The 25,480-nt window shown below is 48.1% G+C and overlaps 1 protein-coding gene across 4 annotated transcripts in view; it reads left to right on the top strand.

Annotated features, from left to right (window-relative positions):
* Nucleotides 1–648: 648 nt before the first annotated feature.
* LOC121578733 (fumarate hydratase, mitochondrial) overlaps nt 649–25,480 on the top strand; it is a 36,904-nt gene continuing 12,072 nt past the window's right edge. For 3 of the 4 annotated variants that reach the window (XR_006002827.2, XM_041893129.2, XM_041893136.2), the window contains exons 1-6: nt 650–804; nt 9,464–9,592; nt 11,492–11,602; nt 20,846–21,022; nt 21,317–21,499; nt 23,768–23,933. Coding sequence is in view for 3 of the 4 variants with exons in the window: in XM_041893129.2 (XP_041749063.2) it covers nt 685–804; nt 9,464–9,592; nt 11,492–11,602; nt 20,846–21,022; nt 21,317–21,499; nt 23,768–23,933 (886 nt within the window). In the remaining variant the exon portion in view is untranslated. Of the gene's footprint in view, nt 805–9,463; nt 9,593–11,491; nt 11,603–20,845; nt 21,023–21,316; nt 21,500–22,480; nt 22,508–23,767; nt 23,934–25,480 lie in introns of all 4 variants that reach the window. The other variant, XM_041893143.2, reaches the window with a different exon arrangement.

The following is a 25,480-nucleotide window of genomic DNA, read 5'->3' on the forward strand; positions in this document are numbered from 1 at the left end:
ATTTTTTACTTAACTTTATTTTCTTAACTGCAATTGTAGGTTAAGGGCTTGTCAGTAAGCATTTCACTGTAATGTCTACACCTGTTGTATTCGGCGCATGTGGCAAATAAAATGTGATTTGATTTGAAAAATAACACACAAAGGCTTAAAACAACTTAGTCTAAAAATCCGCATAGGATAAATTCAGGTTTAGACAATTAAATTGGTAGCTGCAGTGCTCACCTATCCCTCTGTGCCTATCAGTTATTCGAGATAACATTTTAGGACTCAACATTGCATGATTTCTAGCCTGGAAAGCCGCTAGTGTCCGCTATTTACCGGTCTTTTGACGTGGAGATCCGTAAAAAGACATGTAAATACCGCCCACTAGCGGCTGTCCAGGTTACATGATTGCCGACACATTTTCAAATACCCAACACTGGTTCTGAAAACCCAAAAGGCCTCAAATCTAATGAAAAATCCTGTAATATCAAACAACGTCACTTGCTTCAACGGCATGAAGACAGACAAATGTAGTATAACGTTTTGTACTGCTTTTGATTCGGTGTGCTGCTTTAAATGATCTCCCCCCGTGCACAAGAAACGTTGCAAATATATGTTTCCGCCCCCTTAACACAGATTTGTGGTTGGCTCATTTTAGTTCCGCCCTTCTCCCTGGTATATAGTGACAGCTGAGCTAGCGCAATGTATCGCTATTTGAGAAACGTCCAGCGATTTAACTGCAAACTCCAGGCGTTGCAGAGGAACCTAGCCAACACAAAGCACAATCCTGCTGCAGGAGTCATCTTCACATCCTCCAGAATGGTACGTTTTGTCTTTTCGGAGATCGGAGTCAGTTGTTAACCCATCGCAGGCCCGTAAATGACCTTATTAGTTAGCCAAGCTAACTGGCTAGCTAGCCCATTAGTAGTACTAGCTAAAATGAATTAGTAGTTAGCCACCTTGCTAGCTTTACACGAATGCAGTAATGGTGCTTTTAGGACAACCGCAGATAGTTTTTCAAACGAGAAACACAAGTATTCACAGCAATATTCTGGTAGCAAGCAAGCAAGCTAGCTTGTAAGTTGGCTAATGTTATCTTGTCAAGCAAGTAGAAGGTCAAAGTCAGTTTACAATTATCTGCTAGCTAGCTAGCTAGCTAGCTAGCGTGCTAACTGGCCAACTTTCACTGCATACTTGCCAAGTTCACACGGAGTTCAAATCAAATTATATTTGTCACATGCGCCGAATACAACAGGTGTAGACTTTACCGTGAAATGCTTACTGACAAGCCCTTTCCCAACAATACAGACTGAAAAAGTAAAATGTGCTAAATAGGAAATAGTAACACAATAAAATGGCAATAACGAGTCTATTTGGCTTTATTATGGATCCCCATTAGCTGCTGCCAAGGCAGCAGCTACTCTTCCTGAGGTCCAAAATTAAGTAAGTTTATACAATTTTAAATAGTCACCTCAACTTGCTCAATTTCAACATTATTTATTACAGGATTTAGTTGAGGTTTCGGGTTTAGTGAATGATTTGTCCCAAATAGTGGTTTTAGTTTTAGAAATATTTAGGACTAACTTATTCCTTGCCACCCACTCAGAAACTAACTGCAGCTCTTTAAGTGTTGCAGTCATTTCAGTCGCTGTAGTAGCTGACATGTATAGTGTTGAGTCATCCGCATACAGACACTCTGGCTTTACTCAAAGCCAGTGGCATGACATTAGTAAAGATTGAAAAAAGTAAGGGGCCTAGACAGCTGCCCTGGGGAATTCCTGATTCTACCTGGATTATGTTGCAGAGGCTTCCATTACAGAACACCCTCTGTGTTCTGTTAGACAGGTAACTCTTTATCCACAATATAGCAGGGGATGTAAAGCCATAACACTAGGGGTGTAACGATCCATCTACTACATCGATGTATCGATTTATATTCATATGATCCAACTACATCGATCTGTGCTCGGCGAGTTGGCCTTTTGGACAACATATATCGATCTAACATCGTTTTAAAATGTAATAAATCGATTGTATCGATACTAGGAAATAACCCATTGGATTTAAGCACGTCAGACTTTATATGCAGGGGTGCACATAACTGGTACGCAGATACGCAAGCGCGACAAAAATCAGGAATGCGTAATGCCACTTGTGTTACTACGCGCCTTTGCGATTTGACCGATCTTCTCATCTAACCTTACACATGACATGTTGCTTGTCAACTACTGTCAGGGATGTCCAAAAAGCAACAGACATTAAGCAGCTTCTTTGGCGTTTCACCACCTACAAAGAAACGCCAACTGGAGCCAGAGCCGAAGAAAATACTTTTTTCGGAAAAGTGGCTCCAAGATGTGCAGTGGCTTGAAGCTAACGATGAGCGCACTGAAATGTGGTGCAAGATTTGCCGCTCAAATCCACATCTAGCAGACAAAACAGGTGCATTTTATAAAGGCTCAAAGAATTTCAACCATCCTTTATTTGACAAACATGAAAAGAGCAAGGAGCACACGAATGTGGCGCAAGCCATTGCTAAAAGCTAGCCGAGAATAAATGTCCAGTCGCCCACTTGCCAGATGGCGAGACAAGCTGAATGAAGAACAGCGGCAAGCTCTGTTTAATATTTTTCTCTTTCCATACTCCGGCAACATGCTGCGGTTGGAGACTCCCTTGTGCACATTCTGTGCACCGCACACACACTGGAGAATTGCGCGAAATCAGCTGATCGCAACGTTCCTTACTGTGAGACATTTCATCGCTCTAGTGGTCAAGCTGCTGCAGTTTTATTTACAAAAAGGTGGAGCAAAAAAACTGCTGCACTGAATAAAGCTATGTGAAGAAAATGGGATCTCCTTTGTGGAACTGGGTAAGTTTCATAATACCAGATGGTCTGCATGGAGGCATGAAACACTGTTAAAAATATCAAGACTATTGCCAGCCATTAAAATGCAACTGGTTACCAGGTATTTATTTCAGTCACACTGGTTGAATTTTTGGCTAAAAAGGTTACTGAATCGATTTCAAGTCACTGAATCGTTTCGGATCGTATCGTTCTAAATGAACCAATATCGTCCTTGAATCGTATCGACAACCACGAATCGTGATACAAATCGAATCGTTGTTAAAACGAATCGTTACACCCCTACATAACACATACGTTTTTCCAGCAGCAGACTATGATCAATAATGTCAAATGCCGCACTGAAGTCTAACAAATCAGCCCCCGCAATCTTTTTATCATCATCAATTTCTCTCAGCCAATCATCAGTAATTTGTGTAAGTGCTGTGCTTGTTTAATGTCCTTCCCTATAAGCGTGCTAAAAGTCTGTGGTCAATTTGTTTACTGTAAAATAGCATTGTATCTGGTCAAACGCCATTTTTCCCAAAAGTTTACTATTGGCTGGTAACAGGCTGATTGGTCGGCTATTTGAGCCAGTAAAGGGGGCTTTACTATTCTTAGGTAACGGAATGACTTTAGCTTCCCTCCAGGCCTGGGGGAACACACTTTCTAGTAGGCTTAAATTGAAGATCTGGCAAATAGGAGTGGCAATATCGTCCACTATTATCCTCAGTAATTTTCCATCCAAGTTGTCAGACCCCGGTGGCTTGTCATTGTTGATAGACAACCATTTTTTCACCTCTTCCACACTTTCATAATTTGGTCAGATATACTTGGATGTGTAGTGTCAGCAATTGTTGCTGGCATGTCATGCCTAAGTTTGCTAATCTTGCCAATGAAAAAATCATTAAAGTAGTTGGCAATATCAGTTCGTTTTGTGATGAATGAGCCATCTGATTCAATGACTGACGGAGCGGAGTTTGCCTTTTTTCCCACAATTTCATTGAAGGTGCTCCAAAGCTTTTTACTATCATTCTTTGTCATTTATCTTTGTTTCATAGTATAGTTTCTTCTTTTTATTCAGTTTAGTCACATTATTTCTCAATTTGCAATACGTTTGCCAATCGTTTGTGCAGCCAGACTTATTTGCCTCAATACTCTCAACCATACAAGTTTTCAATTCCTCATCAATCCACAGGGATTTAACTGTTTTTACAGTCATTTTCTTAAGGGTGCATGCTTATTAGTAACTGGAATAAGCAATTTCATAAATATGTCAAGTGCAGCGTCTGGTTGCTCCTCATTACACATCACAGACCAACAAGTATTCTTTACATCAACAACATAGGAATCACTACAAAACTTATTGTATGGCATAATTTTCTGGAATTTTCCAAGCTGTTTAAAGGCACAGTCAACTTAGTGTATGTAAAGTTCTGACCCACTGGAATTGTGATACAGTGAATTATAAGTGAAATAATCTGTCTGTAAACAATTGTTGGAAAAATGACTTGTGTCATGCACAAAGTAGATGTCCTAACCGACTTGCCAAAACTATAGTTTGTTAACAAGGAATTTGTGGAGTGGTTGAAAAATGAGTTTTATGTGTATGTACAGTGGGGGAAAAAAGTATTTAGTCAGCCACCAATTGTGCAAGTTCTCCCACTTAAAAAGATGAGAGGCCTGTCATTTTCATCATATGTACACGTCAACTATGACAGACAAATTGAGAGAAAAAAATCCAGAAAATCACATTGTAGGATTTTTAATGAATTTATTTGCAAATTATGGTGGAAAATAAGTATTTGGTCACCTACAAACAAGCAAGATTTCTGGCTCTCACAGACCTGTAACTTCTTCTTTAAGAGGCTCCTCTGTCCTCCACTCGTTACCTGTATTAATGGCACCTGTTTGAACTTGTTATCAGTATAAAAGACACCTGTCCACAACCTCAAACAGTCACACACCAAACTCCACTATGGCCAAGACCAAAGAGCTGTCAAAGGACACCAGAAACAAGATTGTAGACCTGCACCAGGCTGGGAAGACTGAATCTGCAATAGGTAAGCAGCTTGGTTTGAAAAAATCAACTGTGGGAGCAATTATTAGGAAATGGAAGACATACAAGACCACTGATAATCTCCCCTCGATCTGGGGCTCCACGCAAGATCTCACCCCGTGGGGTCAAAATGATCACAAGAACGGTGAGCAAAAATCCCAGAACCACACGGGGGGACCCTAGTGAATGACCTGCAGAGAGCTGGGACCAAAGTAACAAAGCCTACCATCAGTAACACACTACGCCGCCAGGGACTCAAATCCTGCAGTGCCAGACGTGTCCCCCTGCTTAAGCCAGTACATGTCCAGGCCCGTCTGAAGTTTGCTAGAGTGCATTTGGATGATCCAGAAGAGGATTGGGAGAATGTCATATGGTCAGATGAAACCAAAATAGAACTTTTTTGGTAAAAACTCAACTCGTCGTGTTTGGAGGACAAAGAATGCTGAGTTGCATCCAAAGAACACCATACCTACTGTGAAGCATGGGGGTGGAAACATCATGCTTTGGGGCTGTTTTTCTGCAAAGGGACCAGGACGACTGATCCGTGTAAAGGAAAGAATGAATGGGGCCATGTATCGTGAGATTTTGAGTGAAAACCTCCTTCCATCAGCAAGGGCATTGAAGATGAAACGTGGCTGAGTCTTTCAGCATGACAATGATCCCAAACACACCGCCGGGCAACGAAGGAGTGGCTTCGTAAGAAGCATTGGCTAGGCCACTCCAGGACCTTGAAGTCTCAGATCTCAACCCCATAGAAAATCTTTGGAGGGAGTTGAAAGTCCGTGTTGCTCAGCGACAGCCCCAAAACATCACTGCTCTAGAGGAGATCTGCATGGAGGAATGGGCCAAAATACCAGCAACAGTGTGTGAAAACCTTGTGAAGACTTACAGAAAAAGCGTTTGACCTGTGTCATTGCCAACAAAGGGTATATAACAAAGTATTGAGAAACTTTGTTATTGACCAAATACTTATTTTCCACCATAATTTGCAAATAAATTCATTAAAAATCCTACAATGTGATTTTCTGGATTTATTTTTCTCATTTTGTCTGTCATAGTTGACGTGTACCTATGATGAAAATTACAGGCCTCTCTCATCTTTTTAAGTGGGAGAACTTGCACAATTGGTGGCTGACTAAATACTTTTTTTCCCCACTGTAAACTTCCGACTTTAACTGTATATATAACTCAGCAAAAAAAGAAACGTCCTCTCACTGTCAACTGCGTTTATTTTCCACAAACTTTACATGTGTAAATGTTTGTATAAACATAAGATTCAACAACTGAGACATAAAACTGAACAAGTTCCACAGACATGTGACTAACAGAAAGGGAATAATGTGTCCCTGAACAAAGGGGGGGTCAAAATCAAAAGTAACAGTCAGTATCTGGTGTGGCCACCAGCTGCATTAAGAACTGCAGTGCATCTCCTCCTCATGGACTGCACCAGATTTGCCAGTTCTTGCTGTGAGATGTTACCCCACTCTTCCACCAAGGCACCTGCAAGTTCCCAGACGTTTCTGGGGGGAATGGCCCTAGCCCACAACCTCCGATCCAACAGGTTCCGGGCTCTTTGCTGGCCATGGCAGAACACTGACATTCCTGTCTTGCAGGAAATCACGCACAGAACGAGCAGTATGGCTGGTGGCATTGTCATGCTGGAGGGTCATGTAAGGATGAGCCTGCAGGAAGCAAACCACATGAGGGAGGAGGATGTCTTCCCTGTAACGCACAGCGTTGATATTGCCCGCATTGACAACAAGCTCAGTCCGATGATGCTGTGACACACCGCCCCAGACCATGAAGGACCCTCCACCTCCAAATCGATTCCGCTCCAGAGTACAGGCCTCGGTGTAACGGTCATTCCTTCGACGATAAACGCGAATCCGACCATCACCCCTGGTGATACAAAACCGCGACTCGTCAGTGAAGAGCACTTTTTGCCAGTCCGGTCCAGCGATGGTGGGTTTGTGCCCATAGGCGACGTTGTTGCCGGTGATGTCTGGTGAGGACCTGCCTTTACAACAGGCCTACAAGCCCTCTCTCAGCCTATTGCGGACAGTCTGAGCACTGATGGAGGGATTGTGCGTTCCTGGTGTAACATCGGGCAGTTGTTGTTGCCATCCTGTACCTGTCCCGCAGGTGTGATGTTCGGATGTACTGATCCTGTGCAGGTGTTGTTACACGTGGTCTGCCACTGCGAGGACGATCAGCTGTCCGTTCTGTCTCCCTGTAGCGCTGTCTTAGGCGTCTCACAGTACGGACATTGCAATTTATTGCCCTGGCCACATCTGCAGTCCTCATGCCTTTTTGCAGCAGGCCAAGGCACGTTCACGCAGATGAGCAGGGACCCTGGGCATCTTTCTATTGGTGTTTTTCAGAGTCAGTAGAAAGGCCTCTTTAGTGTCCTAAGTTTTCATAACTGTGACCTTAATTGCCTACCGTCTGTAAGCTGTTAGTGTCTTAACGACCGTTCCACAGGTGCATGTTAATTAATTGTTTATGGTTCATTGAACAATCATGGGAAACAGTGTTTAAACCCTTTACAAAGAAGATCTGTGAAGTTATTTGGATTTTTACTCATTATCTTTGAAAGACGGTCCTGAAAAAGGGACGTTTCTTTTTTTGCTGAGATGTATATCTTCGTCTTTTATTGTACTAATGTTGCTGTCCCCACGACAACAAAGTACTTAAATACATGTAATTTTGTCCTTGAAACATTTAATTGAAATACTGTACAGTCGTGGTCAAATGTTTTGAGAGTGATACAAATACTAATTTCACGAAGTCTGCTGCCTCAGTTTTGATGATGGCAATTTGCATATACTCCAGAATGTCATGAAGAGTGATCAGATTAATTGCAAAGTCCCTCTTTGCCATGAAAATGAACTTAATCCCCCAAAAACATTTCCACTTTATTTCAGCCCTGCCACAAAAGGACCAGCTGCCATCTTTTTTTTTTTTTTTAAGTCATTTAGCAGACTCTCTTATCCAGAGCGACTTCCAGGAGCAATTAGGGTTAAGTGCCTTGCTCAAGGGCACATCGACAGATTTTTCACCTAGTCGGCTCGGGGATTAGAACCAGCGACCTTTCGGTTACTGGCACAACGCTCTTACCCACTAAGCTACCTGCCGCCCTATGAGAGAATCATGTCAGTGATTCTCTCATTAACACAGGTGAGAGTGTTGACGAGGACAAGGCTGGAGATCACTCTGTCATGCTGATTGAGTTAGAATAACAGACTGGAAGCTTTAAAAGGAGGGTGGTGCTTGAAATCATTGTTCTTCCTCTGTTAACCATGGTTACCTGCAAGGAAACACGTGCCGTCATCATTGCTTTGCACAAAAAGGGCTTCACAGGCAAGGATATTGCTGCTAGTAAGATTGCACCTAAATCAACCATTTAACCGATCATCAAGAACTTCAAGGAGAGAGGTTCAATTGTTGTGAAGAAGGCGTCAGGGCGCCCAAGAAAGTCCAGCAAGCGCCAGGACCGTCTCCTAAAGTTGATTCAGCTGCGGGATCGGGGCACCACCACTGCAGAGCTCGCTCAGGAATGGCAGCAGGCAGGTGTGAGTGCATCTGCACGCACAGTGAGGCAAATACTTTTGGAGGATGGCCTGGTGTCAAGAAGGGCAACAAAGAAGCCACTTCTCTCCAGGAAAAACATCAGGGACAGACTGATATTCTGCAAAAGGTACAGGGATTGGACTGCTGAGGACTGGGGTAAAGTCGTTTTCTCTGATGAATCCCCTTTCCGATTGTTTGGGGCATCCCAAAAAAAGCTTGTCCGGAGAAGACAAGGTGAGCGCTACCATCAGTCCTGTGTCATGCCAACAGTAAAGCATCCTGAGACCATTCATGTGTTGGGTTGCTTCTCAGCCAAGGGAGTGGGCTCACTCACAATTTTGCCTAAGAACACAGCCATGAATAAAGAATGGTACCAACACATCCTCCGAGAGCAATTTCTCCCAACCATCCAAGAACAGTTTGGTGACGACCAATGCCTTTTCCAGCATGATGCAATAAGGCAAAAGTGATAACTAAGTGGCTCAGGGAACAAAACATTTAAATTTTGGGTCAATGGCCAGGAAACTCCCCGGACCTTAATCCCATTGAGAACTTGTGGTCGATCCTCAAGAGGCGGGTGGACAAACAAAAACCCACAAATTCTGACAAACTCCAAGCATTGATTATACAAGAATGGGCTGCCATCAGTCAGGATGAGGCCCAGATGTTAATTGACAGCATGCCAGGGCGGATTACAGAGGTCTTGAAAAAGAAGGGTCAACACTGCAAATATTGACTCTCTGCATAAACTTAATGTAATTGTCAATAAAAGCCTTTGACACTTATGGAATGCTTGTAATTATACTTCAGTATACCATAGTAACATCTGACAAAAATATCTCATAACACTGAAGCAGCGAACTTTGTGAAGACCAAAACTTTTGACCACGACTGTATAGCTAGCTACTCCTTTTTGAGATTACGCAACTCTAACCAAATAACCATGTAGCTAGCCGTCAAGTAACCCAGACTAACTTTTCATCTTTACTATCTGTCTCAATGTTGTTGTTAAGTCTTCGGAGTACAGAATTGAGGCAGACACCTTTGGAGAGCTGAAGGTGCCAGTTGACAAGTACTATGGGGCTCAGACTGTCAGGTCCACGATGAACTTCAAGATCGGCGGACCGTCGGAGAGAATGCCAGTAAGTTCAGACAAAATATTACTTCATCATTTCAAGTTGTAGGCCTATTGTTGTTGTTGTTGTTGTTGTATAATCATTGTAGCTTGCCCTGAGACATGGCTGTAGATTCCTGTGGCTGTAGTCACCAGTCCCGCCATGTCTTAGGGAATCATTGTAGCTAGCTCTCGCTACAAATTGGACACACATCCTTTTAACATTTCCTGTCCTATTTTCCTAGATTCAGATCAGACTAAAGGTTACTTCAAGTACAGTGCCTTGCAAAAGTATTCATCCCCCTTGGCGTGTTTCCTATTTTGTTGCATTACAACCTGTAATTTAAATGGATTTTATTCTGATTTCATGTAATGGACATACACAAAATAGTCCAAATTGGTGAAGTGAAATGAAAATAATCACTTGTTTCAAATAAAATGAAAGTGGTGCGTTCATATGTACTCACCCCCTTTGTTATGAAGCCCCTAAATAAGATCTGGTGCAACCAATTACCTTCAGAAGTCACATAATTAGTTAGATTGCACACAGGTGGACTTTATTTAATATATATACACCTGTTCTGAAAGGCCCCAGAGTCTGCAACACCACTAAGCAAGGGGCACCACCAAGCAAGCGGCACCATGAAGATCAATGAGCTCTCCAAACAGGTCAGGGACAAAGTTGTGGAGAAGTACAGATCAGGGTTGGGTTATAAAAAAAAAAAATATCGGAAACATTTAACATCCCACAGAGCACCATTTAAATCCAATATAAAAAAATGGAAAGAATATGGCACCACAACAAACCTGCCAAGAGAAGGCCGCCCACCAAAACTCACGGACCAGGCAAGGAGGGCATTAATCAGAGAGGCAACAAAGAGACCAAAGATAACCCTGAAGGAGCTGCAAAGCTCCACAGAGGAGATTGGAGTATCTGTCCATAGGACCACTTTAAGATGTACACTCCACAGAGCTGGGCTTTACGGAAGAGTGGCCAGAAAAAAATAAGCAAACACGTTTGGTGTTCACCAAAAGGCATGTGGGAGACTCCCCAAACATATGGAAGAAGGTACTCTGGTCAGATGAGTCTAAAATTGAGCTTTTTGGCCATCAAGGAAAACGCTATGTCTGGCACAAACCCAACACCTCTCATCACCACGAGAACACCATCCCCAAAGTGAAGCATGGTGGTGGCAGCGTCATGCTGTGGGAATGGCAGGGACTGGGAAACTGGTCATAATTGAAGGAATGATCGATGCCGCTAAATACAGGGAAGTTCTTGAGGGAAACCTGTTTCAGTCTTCCAGAGATTTGAGACTGGGACGGAGGTTCACCTTCCAGCAGGACAATAACCCTAAGCATACTGCTAAAGCAACACTCGAGTGGTTTAAGGGGAAACATTTAAATGTCTTGGAATGGCCTAGTCAAAGCCCAGACCTCAATCCAATTGAGAATCTGTGGTATGACTTAAAGATTGCTGTACACCAGCGGAACCCATCCAACTTGAAGGAGCTGGAGCAGTTTTGCCTTGAAGAATGGGCAAAAATCCCAGTGGCTACATGTGCCAAGCTTATAGAGACATACCCCAAGAGACTTGCAGCTGTAATTGCTGCAAAGGTGAGCTCTACAAAGTATTGACTTTGGGGGGGGTGAATAGTTATGACGCTCAAGTTTTTTGTTTATTTCTTGTTTGTTTCACAAGAAAAAATATTTTGCATCTTCAAAGTGGTAGGCATGTTGTGTAAATCAGATTATACAAACCCCCCTAAAAATCAATTTTGATTCCAGGTTGTAAGGCAACAAAATAGGAAAAATGCCAAGGGGGGTGAATACTTTCGCAAGCCACTGTATCATGTGTATCCTTGTGTAGAGTCCAATCTTTGTAGCTACACATGTCCTCACAGCTGCTTTCCTTCGTATTCACCAGATCCAGGTGATCAAAGCGTTTGGTATTCTGAAGAGGGCTGCTGCGGAGGTGAACAAGGACTATGGACTGGACCCGAAGCTGGCTGAGGCCATCGTGCAGGCTGCTGATGAGGTGCCTAAAGCAGGGTGAACAGGGAAACTAACAAAAACACCACAGGAGAGAGCAGGGGGTTGCATGACTCTCTCAACTTTGTGAGTTCCCAGATTAGACATCAGCCTAGCCCCGGGTGCCTGTCTGTTTCTGCTAACATTAGGCTAGACTGCTGTAGAGAATAGCTTTTGATACAGTACTGAACACAAGCAGAGCACTAGACCTTGCTACCTAGCCTGGTCCCAGACCTGTTTGTGCTGTTGGCAAGACGGCACAAACAGATCTGGGATCAAGCTATTCGCTGGCTACATTAGACCTACTAGTTACATTTATCCATGGTGCCCTCCTTGTACTAATGAATGCCTTGGTATTGATTTAATGCTCAGGTGGTACTTGGTACTGGTCTTGATAATGCTTTTGATACAATACTGAACAATTGAATGACCTAAATGTAACGTTATAGCCAGTGTTCGCCTCGTCCCAGAAGGTCCTAAACATGGTGCAGCAATGACAATAGGAGTTGGCAAGACGGCACAGACAGATGCTGGACCAGGCTAAGGCATGTGGGCCTCAATGTACTAACGGATGTCCATGTTCCTTGGACCAGGCTAAGGCATGTGGGCCTCAATGTACTAACGGATGTCCATGTCCCTTGGACCAGGCTAAGGCATGTGGGCCTCAATGTACTAACGGATGTCCATGTCCCTTTACCAGGCTAAGGCATGCAGGCCTCCCTGTACTGATGTCCATGTCCCTTGGACCAGGCTAAGGCATGCATGCCTCCCTGTACTGATGTCCATGTCCCTTTACCAGGCTAAGGCATGCAGGCCTCCCTGTACTGATGTCCATGTCCCTTTACCAGGCTAAGGCATGCAGACCTCCCTGTACTGATGTCCATGTCCCTTTACCAGGCTAAGGCATGCAGGCCTCCCTGTACTGATGTCCATGTCCCTTTACCAGGCTAAGGCATGCAGGCCTCCCTGTACTGATGTCCATGTCCCTTTACCAGGCTAAGGCATGCAGGCCTCCCTGTACTGATGTCCATGTCCCTTTACCAGGCTAAGGCATGCAGGCCTCCCTGTACTGATGTCCATGTCCCTTTACCAGGCTAAGGCATGCAGGCCTCCCTGTACTGATGTCCATGTCTCTTTACCAGGCTAAGGCATGCAGGCCTCCCTGTACTGATGTCCATGTCCCTTTACCAGGCTAAGGCATGCAGGCCTCCCTGTACTGATGTCCATGTTCCTTTACCAGGCTAAGGCATGCAGGCCTCCCTGTACTGATGTCCATGTCCCTTGGACCAGGCTAAGGCATGCAGGCCTCCCTGTACTGATGTCCATGTCCCTTGGACCAGGCTAAGGCATGCAGGCCTCCCTGTACTGATGTCCATGTCCCTTGGACCAGGCTAAGGCATGCAGGCCTCCCTGTACTGATGTCCATGTCCCTTTCAGGCTAGGGCATGCAGGCCTCCCTGTACTGATGTCCATGTTCCTTTACCAGGCTAAGGCATGCAGGCCTCCCTGTACTGATGTCCATGTCCCTTTACCAGGCTAAGGCATGCAGGCCTCCCTGTACTGATGTCCATGTCCCTTTACCAGGCTAAGGCATGCAGACCTCCCTGTACTGATGTCCATGTCCCTTTACCAGGCTAAGGCATGCAGGCCTCCCTGTACTGATGTCCATGTCCATTTACCAGGCTAAGGCATGCAGGCCTCCCTGTACTGATGTCCATGTCCCTTTACCAGGCTAAGGCATGCAGGCCTCCCTGTACTGATGTCCATGTCCCTTTACCAGGCTAAGGCATGCAGGCCTCCCTGTACTGATGTCCATGTCCCTTTACCAGGCTAAGGCATGCAGGCCTCCCTGTACTGATGTCCATGTCCCTTTACCAGGCTAAGGCATGCAGGCCTCCCTGTACTGATGTCCATGTCCCTTTACCAGGCTAAGGCATGCAGGCCTCCCTGTACTGATGTCCATGTTCCTTTACCAGGCTAAGGCATGCAGGCCTCCCTGTACTGATGTCCATGTCCCTTTGACCAGGCTAAGGCATGCAGGCCTCCCTGTACTGATGTCCATGTCCCTTTACCAGGCTAAGGCATGCAGGCCTCCTGTACTGATGTCCATGTTCCTTTACCAGGCTAAGGCATGCAGGCCTCCCTGTACTGATGTCCATGTCCCTTTACCAGGCTAAGGCATGCAGGCCTCCCCTGTACTGATGTCCATGTTCCTTTACCAGGCTAAGGCATGCAGGCCCTCCCTGTACTGATGTCCATGTCCCTTTACCAGGCTAAGGCATGCAGGCCTCCCTGTACTGATGTCCATGTCCCTTTACCAGGCTAAGGCATGCAGGCCTCCCTGTACTGATGTCCATGTTCCTTTACCAGGCTAAGGCATGCAGGCCTCCCTGTACTGATGTCCATGTCCCTTGGACCAGGCTAAGGCATGCAGGCCTCCCTGTACTGATGTCCATGTCCCTTTCCAGGCTCAAGGCATGCAGGCCTCCCTGTACTGATGTCCATGTCCCTTTACCAGGCTAAGGCATGCAGGCCTCCCTGTACTGATGTCCATGTCCCTTTACCAGGCTAAGGCATGCAGGCCTCCCCTGTACTGATGTCCATGTCCCTTTACCAGGCTAAGGCATGCAGGCCTCCCTGTACTGATGTCCATGTCCCTTTACCAGGCTAAGGCATGCAGGCCTCCCTGTACTGATGTCCATGTCCCTTTACCAGGCTAAGGCATGCAGGCCTCCCTGTACTGATGTCCATGTCCCTTTACCAGGCTAAGGCATGCAGGCCTCCCTGTACTGATGTCCATGTCCCTTTACCAGGCTAAGGCATGCAGGCCTCCCTGTACTGATGTCCATGTCCCTTTACCAGGCTAAGGCATGCGGGCCTCCCTGTACTGATGTCCATGTCCCTTTACCAGGCTAAGGCATGCGGGCCTCCCTGTACTGATGTCCATGTCCCTTTACCAGGCTAAGGCATGCGGGCCTCCCTGTACTGATGTCCATGTCCCTTTACCAGGCTAAGGCATGCAGGCCTCCCTGTACTGATGTCCATGTCCCTTTACCAGGCTAAGGCATGCAGGCCTCTCCTGTACTGATGTCCATGTCCCTTTACCAGGCTAAGGCATGCAGGCCTCCCTGTACTGATGTCCATGTCCCTTTTACCAGGCTAAGGCATGCAGGCTCCCTGTACTGATGTCCATGTCCCTTTACCAGGCTAAGGCATGCAGGCCTCCCTGTACTGATGTCCATGTCCCTTTACCGGGCTAAGGCATGCAGGCCTCCCTGTACTGATGTCCATGTCCCTTTACCAGGCTAAGGCATGCAGGCCTCCCCTGTACTGATGTCCATGTCCCTTTACCAGGCTAAGGCATGCAGGCCTCCCTGTACTGATGTCCATGTCCCTTTACCAGGCTAAGGCATGCAGGCCTCCCTGTACTGATGTCCATGTCCCTTTACCAGGCTAAGGCATGCAGGCCTCCCTGTACTGATGTCCATGTCCCTTTACCAGGCTAAGGCATGCAGGCCTCCCTGTACTGATGTCCATGTCCCTTTACCAGGCTAAGGCATGCAGGCCTCCCTGTACTGATGTCCATGTCCCTTTACCAGGCTAAGGCATGCAGGCCTCCCTGTACTGAAGTCCATGTCCCTTTACCAGGCTAAGGCATGCAGGCCTCCCTGTACTGATGTCCATGTCCCTTTACCAGGCTAAGGCATGCAGGCCTCCCTGTACTGATGTCCATGTCCCTTTACCAGGCTAAGGCATGCAGGCCTCCCTGTACTGATGTCCATGTCCCTTTACCAGGCTAAGGCATGCAGGCCTCCCTGTACTGATGTCCATGTCCCTTTACCAGGCTAAGGCATGCAGGCCTCCCTGTACTGATGTCCATGTCCCTTTACCAGGCTAAGGCATGCAGGCCTCCCTGTACTGATGTCCATGTCCCTTTACCAGGCTAAGGCATGCAGGCCTCCCTGTACTGATGTCCATGTCCCTTACCAGGCTAAGGCATGCGGGCCTCCCTGTACTGATGTCCATGTCCCTTTACCAGGCTAAGGCATGCGGGCCTCCCTGTACTGATGTCCATGTTCCTTTACCAGGCTAAGGCATGCAGGCCTCCCTGTACTGATGTCCATGTCCCTTTACCAGGCTAAGGCATGCAGGCCTCCCTGTACTGATGTCCATGTCCCTTTACCAGGCTAAGGCATGCGGGCCTCCCTGTACTGATGGCCATGTCCCTTTACCAGGCTAAGGCATGCGGGCCTCCCTGTACTGATGTCCATGTCCCTTTACCAGGCTAAGGCATGCAGGCCTCCCTGTACTGATGTCCATGTCCCTTTACCAGGCTAAGGCATGCAGGCCTCCCTGTACTGATGTCCATGTCCCTTGGACCAGGCTAAGGCATGCAGGCCTCCCTGTACTGATGTCCATGTTCCTTTACCAGGCTAAGGCATGCAGGCCTCCCTGTACTGATGTCCATGTCCCTTTACCAGGCTAAGGCATGCAGGCCTCCCTGTACTGATGTCCATGTCCCTTTACCAGGCTAAGGCATGTGGGCCTCAATGTACTAACGGATGTCCATGTCCCTTTACCAGGCTAAGGCATGCAGGCCTCCCTGTACTGATGTCCATGTCCCTTTACCAGGCTAAGGCATGTGGGCCTCAATGTACTAACGGATGTCCATGTCCCTTTACCAGGCTAAGGCATGCAGGCCTCCCTGTACTGATGTCCATGTCCCTTTACCAGGCTAAGGCATGCAGGCCTCCCTGTACTGATGTCCATGTCCCTTTACCAGGCTAAGGCATGCAGGCCTCCCTGTACTGATGGCCATGTCCCTTTACCAGGCTAAGGCATGCAGGCCTCCCTGTACTGATGTCCATGTCCCTTTACCAGGCTAAGGCATGCAGGCCTCCCTGTACTGATGTCCATGTCCCTTTACCAGGCTAAGGCATGCAGGCCTCCCTGTACTGATGTCCATGTCCCTTTACCAGGCTAAGGCATGCAGGCCTCCCTGTGCTGATGTCCATGTCCCTTTACCAGGCTAAGGCATGCAGGCCTCCCTGTACTGATGTCCATGTCCCTTTACCAGGCTAAGGCATGCAGGCCTCCCTGTACTGATGTCCATGTCCCTTTACCAGGCTAAGGCATGCAGGCCTCCCTGTACTGATGTCCATGTCCCTTTACCAGGCTAAGGCATGCAGGCCTCCCTGTACTGATGTCCATGTCCCTTTACCAGGCTAAGGCATGCAGGCCTCCCTGTACTGATGTCCATGTTCCTTTACCAGGCTAAGGCATGTGGGCCTCCCTGTACTGATGTCCATGTCCCTTTACCAGGCTAAGGCATGCAGGCCTCCCTGTACTGATGTCCATGTCCCTTGGACCAGGCTAAGGCATGTGGGCCTCAATGTACTAACGGATGTCCATGTCCTTACCAGGCTAAGGCATGCAGGCCTCCCTGTACTGATGTCCATGTCCCTTTGACCAGGCTAAGGCATGCAGGCCTCTCCCTGTACTGATGTCCATGTCCTTTACTCAGGCTAAGGCATGCAGGCCTCCCTGTACTGATGTCCATGTCCCTTTACCAGGCTAAGGCATGCAGGCCTCCCTGTACTGATGTCCATGTCCCTTTACCAGGCTAAGGCATGCAGGCCTCCTGTACTGATGTCCATGTCCCTTTACCAGGCTAAGGCAGTGCAGGCCTCCCTGTACTGATGTCCATGTCCCTTGGACCAGGCTAAGGCATGCAGGCCTCCCCTGTACTGATGTCCATGTCCCTTTACCAGGCTAAGGCATGCAGGCCTCCCTGTACTGATGTCCATGTCCCTTTACCAGGCTAAGGCATGCAGGCCTCCCTGTACTGATGTCCATGTCCCTTTACCAGGCTAAGGCATGCAGGCCTCCTGTACTGATGTCCATGTCCCTTTACCAGGCTAAGGCATGCAGGCCTCCCTGTACTGATGTCCATGTCCCTTTACCAGGCTAAGGCATGCAGGCCTCCCTGTACTGATGTCCATGTCCCTTTACCAGGCTAAGGCATGCAGGCCTCCCTGTACTGATGTCCATGTCCCTTTACCAGGCTAAGGCATGCAGGCCTCCCTGTACTGATGTCCATGTCCCTTTACCAGGCTAAGGCATGCAGGCCTCCCTGTACTGATGTCCATGTCCCTTTACCAGGCTAAGGCATGCAGGCCTCCCTGTACTGATGTCCATGTTCCTTTACCAGGCTAAGGCATGTGGGCCTCCCTGTACTGATGTCCATGTCCCTTTACCAGGCTAAGGCATGCAGGGCCTCCCTGTACTGATGTCCATGTCCCTTTTACCAGGCTAAGGCATGCGGGCCTCCCTGTACTGATGTCCATGTCCCTTTACCAGGCTAAGGCATGTGGGCCTCCCTGTACTGATGTCCATGTCCCTTTACCAGGCTAAGGCATGCAGGCCTCCCTGTACTGATGTCCATGTCCCTTTACCAGGCTAAGGCATGCAGGCCTCCCTGTACTGATGTCCATGTCCCTTTACCAGGCTAAGGCATGCAGGCCTCCCTGTACTGATGTCCATGTCCCTTGGACCAGGCTAAGGCATGCAGGCCTCCCTGTACTGATGTCCATGTCCCTTTACCAGGCTAAGGCATGCAGGCCTCCCTGTACTGATGTCCATGTTCCTTTACCAGGCTAAGGCATGCAGGCCTCCCTGTACTGATGTCCATGTCCTTTACCAGGCTAAGGCATGCGGGCCTCCTGTACTGATGTCCATGTCCCTTTACCAGGCTAAGGCATGCAGGCCTCCCTGTACTGATGTCCATGTTCCTTTACCAGGCTAAGGCATGCAGGCCTCCCTGTACTGAAGTCCATGTCCCTTTACCAGGCTAAGGCATGCGGGCCTCCCTGTACTGATGTCCATGTCCCTTTACCAGGCTAAGGCATGCAGGCCTCCCTGTACTGATGTCCATGTCCCTTTACCAGGCTAAGGCATGCAGGCCTCCCTGTACTGATGTCCATGTCCCTTTACCAGGCTAAGGCATGCAGGCCTCCCTGTACTGATGTCCATGTCCCTTTACCAGGCTAAGGCATGCAGGCCTCCCTGTACTGATGTCCATGTCCCTTTACCAGGCTAAGGCATGCAGGCCTCCCTGTACTGATGTCCATGTTCCTTTACCAGGCTAAGGCATGCAGGCCTCCCTGTACTGATGTCCATGTCCCTTGGACCAGGCTAAGGCATGCAGACCTCCCTGTACTGATGTCCATGTCCCTTTACCAGGCTAAGGCATGCAGGCCTCCCTGTACTAACGGATGTCCATGTCCCTTTACCAGGCTAAGGCATGCAGGCCTCCCTGTACTGATGTCCATGTCCCTTTACCAGGCTAAGGCATGCAGGCCTCCCTGTACTGATGTCCATGTCCCTTTACCAGGCTAAGGCATGCAGGCCTCCCTGTACTGATGTCCATGTCCCTTTACCAGGCTAAGGCATGCAGGCCTCCCTGTACTGATGTCCATGTTCCCTTTACCAGGCTAAGGCATGCAGGCCTCCCTGTACTGATGTCCATGTCCCTTTACCAGGCTAAGGCATGCAGGCCTCCTGTACTGATGTCCATGTCCCTTTACCAGGCTAAGGCATGCAGGCCTCCCTGTACTGATGTCCATGTCCTTTACAGGCTAAGGCATGCAGGCCTCCCTGTACTGATGTCCATGTCCCTTTACCAGGCTAAGGCATGCAGGCCTCCCCTGTACTGATGTCCATGTCCCTTTACCAGGCTAAGGCATGCAGGCCTCCCTGTACTGATGTCCATGTTCCTTTACCAGGCTAAGGCATGCAGGCCTTCCTGTACTGATGTCCATGTCCCTTTACCAGGCTAAGGCATGCAGGCCTCCCTGTACTGATGTCCATGTCCCTTTACCAGGCTAAGGCATGCAGGCCTCCCTGTACTGATGTCCATGTTCCTTTACCAGGCTAAGGCATGCAGGCCTCCCTGTACTGATGTCCATGTCCCTTTACCAGGCTAAGGCATGCAGGCCTCCCTGTACTGATGTCCATGTCCCTTTACCAGGCTAAGGCATGCAGGCCTCCCTGTACTGATGTCCATGTTCCTTTACCAGGCTAAGGCATGCAGGCCTCCCTGTACTGATGTCCATGTCCCTTGGACCAGGCTAAGGCATGCAGGCCTCCCTGTACTGATGTCCATGTCCCTTGGACCAGGCTAAGGCATGCAGGCCTCCCTGTACTGATGTCCATGTCCCTTTACCAGGCTAAGGCATGCAGGCCTCCCTGTACCGATGTCCATGTCCTGATCAGGCTAAGGCATGCAGGCCTCCCTGTACTGATGTCCATGTCCCTTTACCAGGCTAAGGCATGCAGGCCTCCCTGTACTGAAGTCCATGTTCCTTTACCAGGCTAAGGCATGCAGGCCCTGTACTGATGTCCATGTCCCTTGACCAGGCTAAGGCATGCAGGCCTCCCTGTACTGATGTCCATGTCCCTTTACCAGGCTAAGGCATGCAGGCCTCCCTGTACTGATGTCCATGTCCCTTTACCAGGCTAAGGCATGCAGGCCTCCCTGTACTGATGTCCATGTCCCTTTACCAGGCTAAGGCATGCAGGCCTCCTGTACTGATGTCCATGTCCCTTTACCAGGCTAAGGCATGCAGGCCTCCCTGTACTGATGTCCATGTCCCTTTACCAGGCTAAGGCACGCAGGCCTCCCTGTACTGATGTCCATGTCCCTTTACCAGGCTAAGGCATGCAGGCCTCCCTGTACTGATGTCCATGTCCCTTTACCAGGCTAAGGCATGCAGGCCTCCCTGTACTGAAGTCCATGTTCCTTTACCAGGCTAAGGCATGCAGGCCTCCCTGTACTGATGTCCATGTCCCTTTACCAGGCTAAGGCATGCAGGCCTCCCTGTACTGATGTCCATGTCCCTTTACCAGGCTAAGGCATGCAGGCCTCCCTGTACTGATGTCCATGTCCCTTTACCAGGCTAAGGCATGCAGGCCTCCCTGTACTGATGTCCATGTCCCTTTACCAGGCTAAGGCATGCAGGCCTCCCTGTACTGATGTCCATGTCCCTTTACCAGGCTAAGGCATGCAGGCCTCCCTGTACTGATGGCCATGTTCCTTTACCAGGCTAAGGCATGCAGGCCTCCCTGTACTGATGTCCATGTCCCTTTACCAGGCTAAGGCAGCAGGCCTCCCTGTACTGATGTCCATGTCCCTTTACCAGGCTAAGGCATGCAGGCCTCCCCTGTACTGAAGTCCATGTCCCTTTACCAGGTGGCAGCTGGTAAGCTGGATGACCACTTCCCTCTGGTTGTGTGGCAGACCGGGTCAGGAACTCAGTCCAACATGAACGTCAACGAGGTGATCAGCAACAGGGCCATCGAGATCCTGGGAGGGAAGCTGGGGAGCAAGGACCCGGTGCACCCCAACGACCACGTCAACAAAAGCCAGGTAGGCTAACCGTTCAGAAACGCTCTTTCATTTCATTCAAAATGTTGAAGAAGGAAATAAACTGTTTTTCCACCACTACTGTGATTGACAAGATAAGAAGTAGCTAGTGACCATGTTTTATTTGGACCTTCAGAAGGGTAACAGATTGCAGTGTTTGCAGCAATTCGTTTGAAAGGTTTATTCATGATATCTGAAAAGCTCAGGCAAAGAGTTTAAATATCAATCAGTCTGTATTTAATGTAAATTGTTGGGTCTTGCAGAGTATTTGAATGGACCTGTCCTCTACTCTTGCAGAGCTCCAACGATACGTTCCCCACAGCCATGCACATCGCAGCAGCCAAAGAGGTCCACGAGGTTCTGCTCCCCGGCCTACAACACCTCCACGATGCCCTGCACGCCAAGGCTGTGGAGTTCAAAGACATCATCAAGATCGGACGCACACACACACAGGATGCTGTGCCGTTGTCTCTGGGACAGGTACAGTACATAGACACACAGGATGCTGTGCCGTTGTCTCTAGGACAGGTACAGTACATAGACACACAGGATGCTGTGCCGTTGTCTCTGGGACAGGTACAGTACATAGACACACAGGATGCTGTGCCGTTGTCTCTAGGACAGGTACAGTACATAGACACACAGGATGCTGTGCCGTTGTCTCTAGGACAGGTACAATACATAGACACACAGGATGCTGTGCCGTTGTCTCTAGGACAGGTACAATACATAGACACACAGGATGCTGTGCCGTTGTCTCTAGGACAGGTACAATACATAGACACACAGGATGCTGTGCCGTTGTCTCTAGGACAGGTACAATACATAGACACACAGGATGCTGTGCCGTTGTCTCTAGGACAGGTACAATACATAGACACACAGGATGCTGTGCCGTTGTCTCTAGGACAGGTACAATACATAGACACACAGGATGCTGTGCCGTTGTCTCTAGGACAGGTACAATACATAGACACACAGGATGCTGTGCCGTTGTCTCTAGGACAGGTACAATACATAGACACACAGGATGCTGTGCCGTTGTCTCTAGGACAGGTACAATACATAGACACACAGGATGCTGTGCCGTTGTCTCTGGGACAGGTACAATACATAGACACACAGGATGCTGTGCCGTTGTCTCTAGGACAGGTACAATACATAGACACACAGGATGCTGTGCCGTTGTCTCTAGGACAGGTACAATACATAGACACACAGGATGCTGTGCCGTTGTCTCTGGGACAGGTACAATACATAGACACACAGGATGCTGTGCCGTTGTCTCTAGGACAGGTACAATACATAGACACACAGGATGCTGTGCCGTTGTCTCTAGGACAGGTACAGTACATAGACACACAGGATGCTGTGCCGTTGTCTCTAGGACAGGTACAGTACATAGACACACAGGATGCTGTGCCGTTGTCTCTAGGACAGGTACAATACATAGACACACAGGATGCTGTGCCGTTGTCTCTAGGACAGGTACAGTACATAGACACACAGGATGATGTGCCGTTGTCCCTGGGACAGGTCACACACATCTCATAATGTCTTTATGTTGTAGGACGCAGTTTAACGCTCTCTAACTGAAGACACTATGTCTCTGATGATCATGATGTTGCTGATTGATTCATTTAGCTGTGGCCAGTGTCATGTTATGTCATGCTATAACCTCTGTGCCTCTCTCTGTGATATGGTGTTGTCACGATACCAGAATTTTGACTCCGATACCAGGTTCAGTATCATGATACTCGATACCAAAATGATAGCATGGCAAAGAAAGAAGCTTTTCGCTGTCAAAATCGCACTTTATTAAGTTTTGTAAAATAAATGTCCACTGGATTGATGCAAATAATCCTGACTCTGCCAGGTCGGCACAGGCTGCTTAGTAGTTCGCTTTTAATGGAGAAGGTTTTTTGGGAAAGCCTTTCCATCTCCAGCAGACTGTTATCATTAGCATGCTAACGGCTACACATTTACATTTAAGTCATTTAGCAGACGCTCTTATCCAGAGCGACTTACACATTGGTGCATTCACCTTAGGATAGCCAGTGGGACAACCACCTTTTTATTTTATTTTATGGGGGGGTGGGGGAGGGGGGGGTAGAAGGAGACATACGCGAACCGTACACACAGACACAGAGGGGTGTCCCTTGTCGTTGCCTCTTGAGAAAGCTGCAGGGAATACGAATAACTGTTTATGGCTTATGAGAAACTTGGACAAATTAATACATTTCAATGCATTTAGTTGATTTCCAAACGTGAGACACATTTGATAGAAGAAACGAAAGTACAAAATTCTTGTACTGAACCGTTTTTTTCATGTTGTATTGAAAAAGTAGCGCTGTTTCGGTGCAACACTAGTGTGATAACATATTAGTCTGCTAGATGTCAAACTGTCCTATATGAGCTATTTGAAATGTATTCCTACCAGTCCACTAACTGCCCTATATGAGCTATTTGAAATGTATTCCTACCAGTCCACTAACTGTCCTATATGAGCAGAACAGCAAACCAAGAGCTATTTGAAACTATCAAAATTTGAAAGTATTCACCAGTCCACCTGTCCATGAGCTATTTGAAATGTATTCCTAACAACTGAAGATATTGAAAACCAGTCCACTAACTGCCCTATATGAGCTATTTGAAATGTGTTCCTACCAGTCCACTAACTGCCATATGAGCTATTTGAAATGTATTCCTACCAGTCCACTAACTGCCCTGTCTCTCTGCGTTTTGCAGGAGTTCAGTGGGTACGTGCAGCAGGTAAAGTACAGTATGGAGCGAGTGAAGGCAGCCATGCCCAGAATATATGAGCTGGCAGCAGGGGGCACTGCAGTGGGAACAGGCCTCAACACACGCATCGGCTTCGCTGAGAAAGTAGCAGCTACTGTCACTTCTCTCACAGGTACAGGAGGCTACACACCCCCCACCCCCCCTCTCTCACAGGTACAGGAGGCTACCCCCCCCACCCCCTGTTTCATAATGGGTATGATAGTCATGTCTGGTCCATGTTGTGTCCCCCAGGGCTCTGTACTAGGTCCTCTTTAATGTCTCACTACTGGTGTCCCCCAGGGCTCTGTACTAGGTCCTCTTTAATGTCTCACTACTGGTGTCCCCCAGGGCTCTGTACTAGGTCCTCTTTAATGTCTCACTACTGGTGTCCCCCAGGGCTCTGTACTAGGTCCTCCATTATATCTCACTACTGGTGTCCCCCAGGGCTCTGTACTAGGTCCTCCATTATATCTCACTACTGGTGTCCCCCAGGGCTCTGTACTAGGTCCTCCATTATATCTCACTACTGGTGTCCCCCAGGGCTCTGTACTCTGTCCTCCATTATATCTCACTACTGGTGTCCCCCAGGGCTCTGTACTAGGTCCTCCATTATGTCTCACTACTGGTGTCCCCCAGGGCTCTGTACTAGGTCCTCTTTAATGTCTCACTACTGGTGTCCCCCAGGGCTCTGTACTCTGTCCTCTTTAATGTCTCACTACTGGTGTCCCCCAGGGCTCTGCACTAGGTCCTCTTTAATGTCTCACTACTGGTGTCCCCCAGGGCTCTGTACTAGGTCCTCCATTATGTCTCACTATTGGTGTCCCCCAGGGCTCTGCACTAGGTCCTCTTTAATGTCTCACTACTGGTGTCCCCCAGGACTCTGTACTAGGTCCTCTTTAATGGCTCACTACTGGTGTCCCCCAGAGCTCTGTACTAGGTCCTCTTTAATGTCTCACTACTGGTGTCCCCCAGGACTCTGTACTCTGTCCTCCTTTATGTCTCACTACTGGTGTCCCCCAGGGCTCTGTACTCTGTCCTCCATTATGTCTCACTACTGGTGTCCCCCAGGACTCTGTACTAGGTCCTCTTTAATGTCTCACTACTGGTGTCCTCCAGGGCTCGGTACTAGGTCCTCTTTAATGTCTCACTACTGGTGTCCCCCAGGGCTCTGCTCTAGGTCCTCTTTAATGTCTCACTACTGCTGTCCCCCAGGGCTCTGTACTAGGTCCTCTTTAATGTCTCACTACTGCTGTCCCCCAGGGCTCTGTACTAGGTCCTCTTTAATGTCTCACTACTGGTGTCCCCCAGGGCTCTGTACTCTGTCCTCTTTAATGTCTCACTACTGCTGTCCCCCAGGGCTCTGTACTAGGTCCTCTTTAATGTCTCACTACTGGTGTCCCCCAGGGCTCTGTACTAGGTCCTCTTTAATGTCTCACTACTGCTGTCCCCCAGGGCTCTGTACTAGGTCCTCTTTAATGTCTCACTACTGGTGTCCTCCAGGGCTCTGTACTAGGTCCTCTTTAATGTCTCACTACTGGTGTCCTCCAGGACTCTGTACTAGGTCCTCTTTAATGTCTCACTACTGGTGTCCTCCAGGGCTCTGTACTAGGTCCTCTTTAATGTCTCACTACTGGTGTCCCCCAGGGCTCTGTACTCTGTCCTCTTTAATGTCTCACTACT

Source organism: Coregonus clupeaformis, unplaced genomic scaffold (assembly GCF_020615455.1).
Source record: "Coregonus clupeaformis isolate EN_2021a unplaced genomic scaffold, ASM2061545v1 scaf0173, whole genome shotgun sequence".
In the NCBI taxonomy this organism is placed as follows: Eukaryota; Metazoa; Chordata; class Actinopteri; order Salmoniformes; family Salmonidae; genus Coregonus; species Coregonus clupeaformis.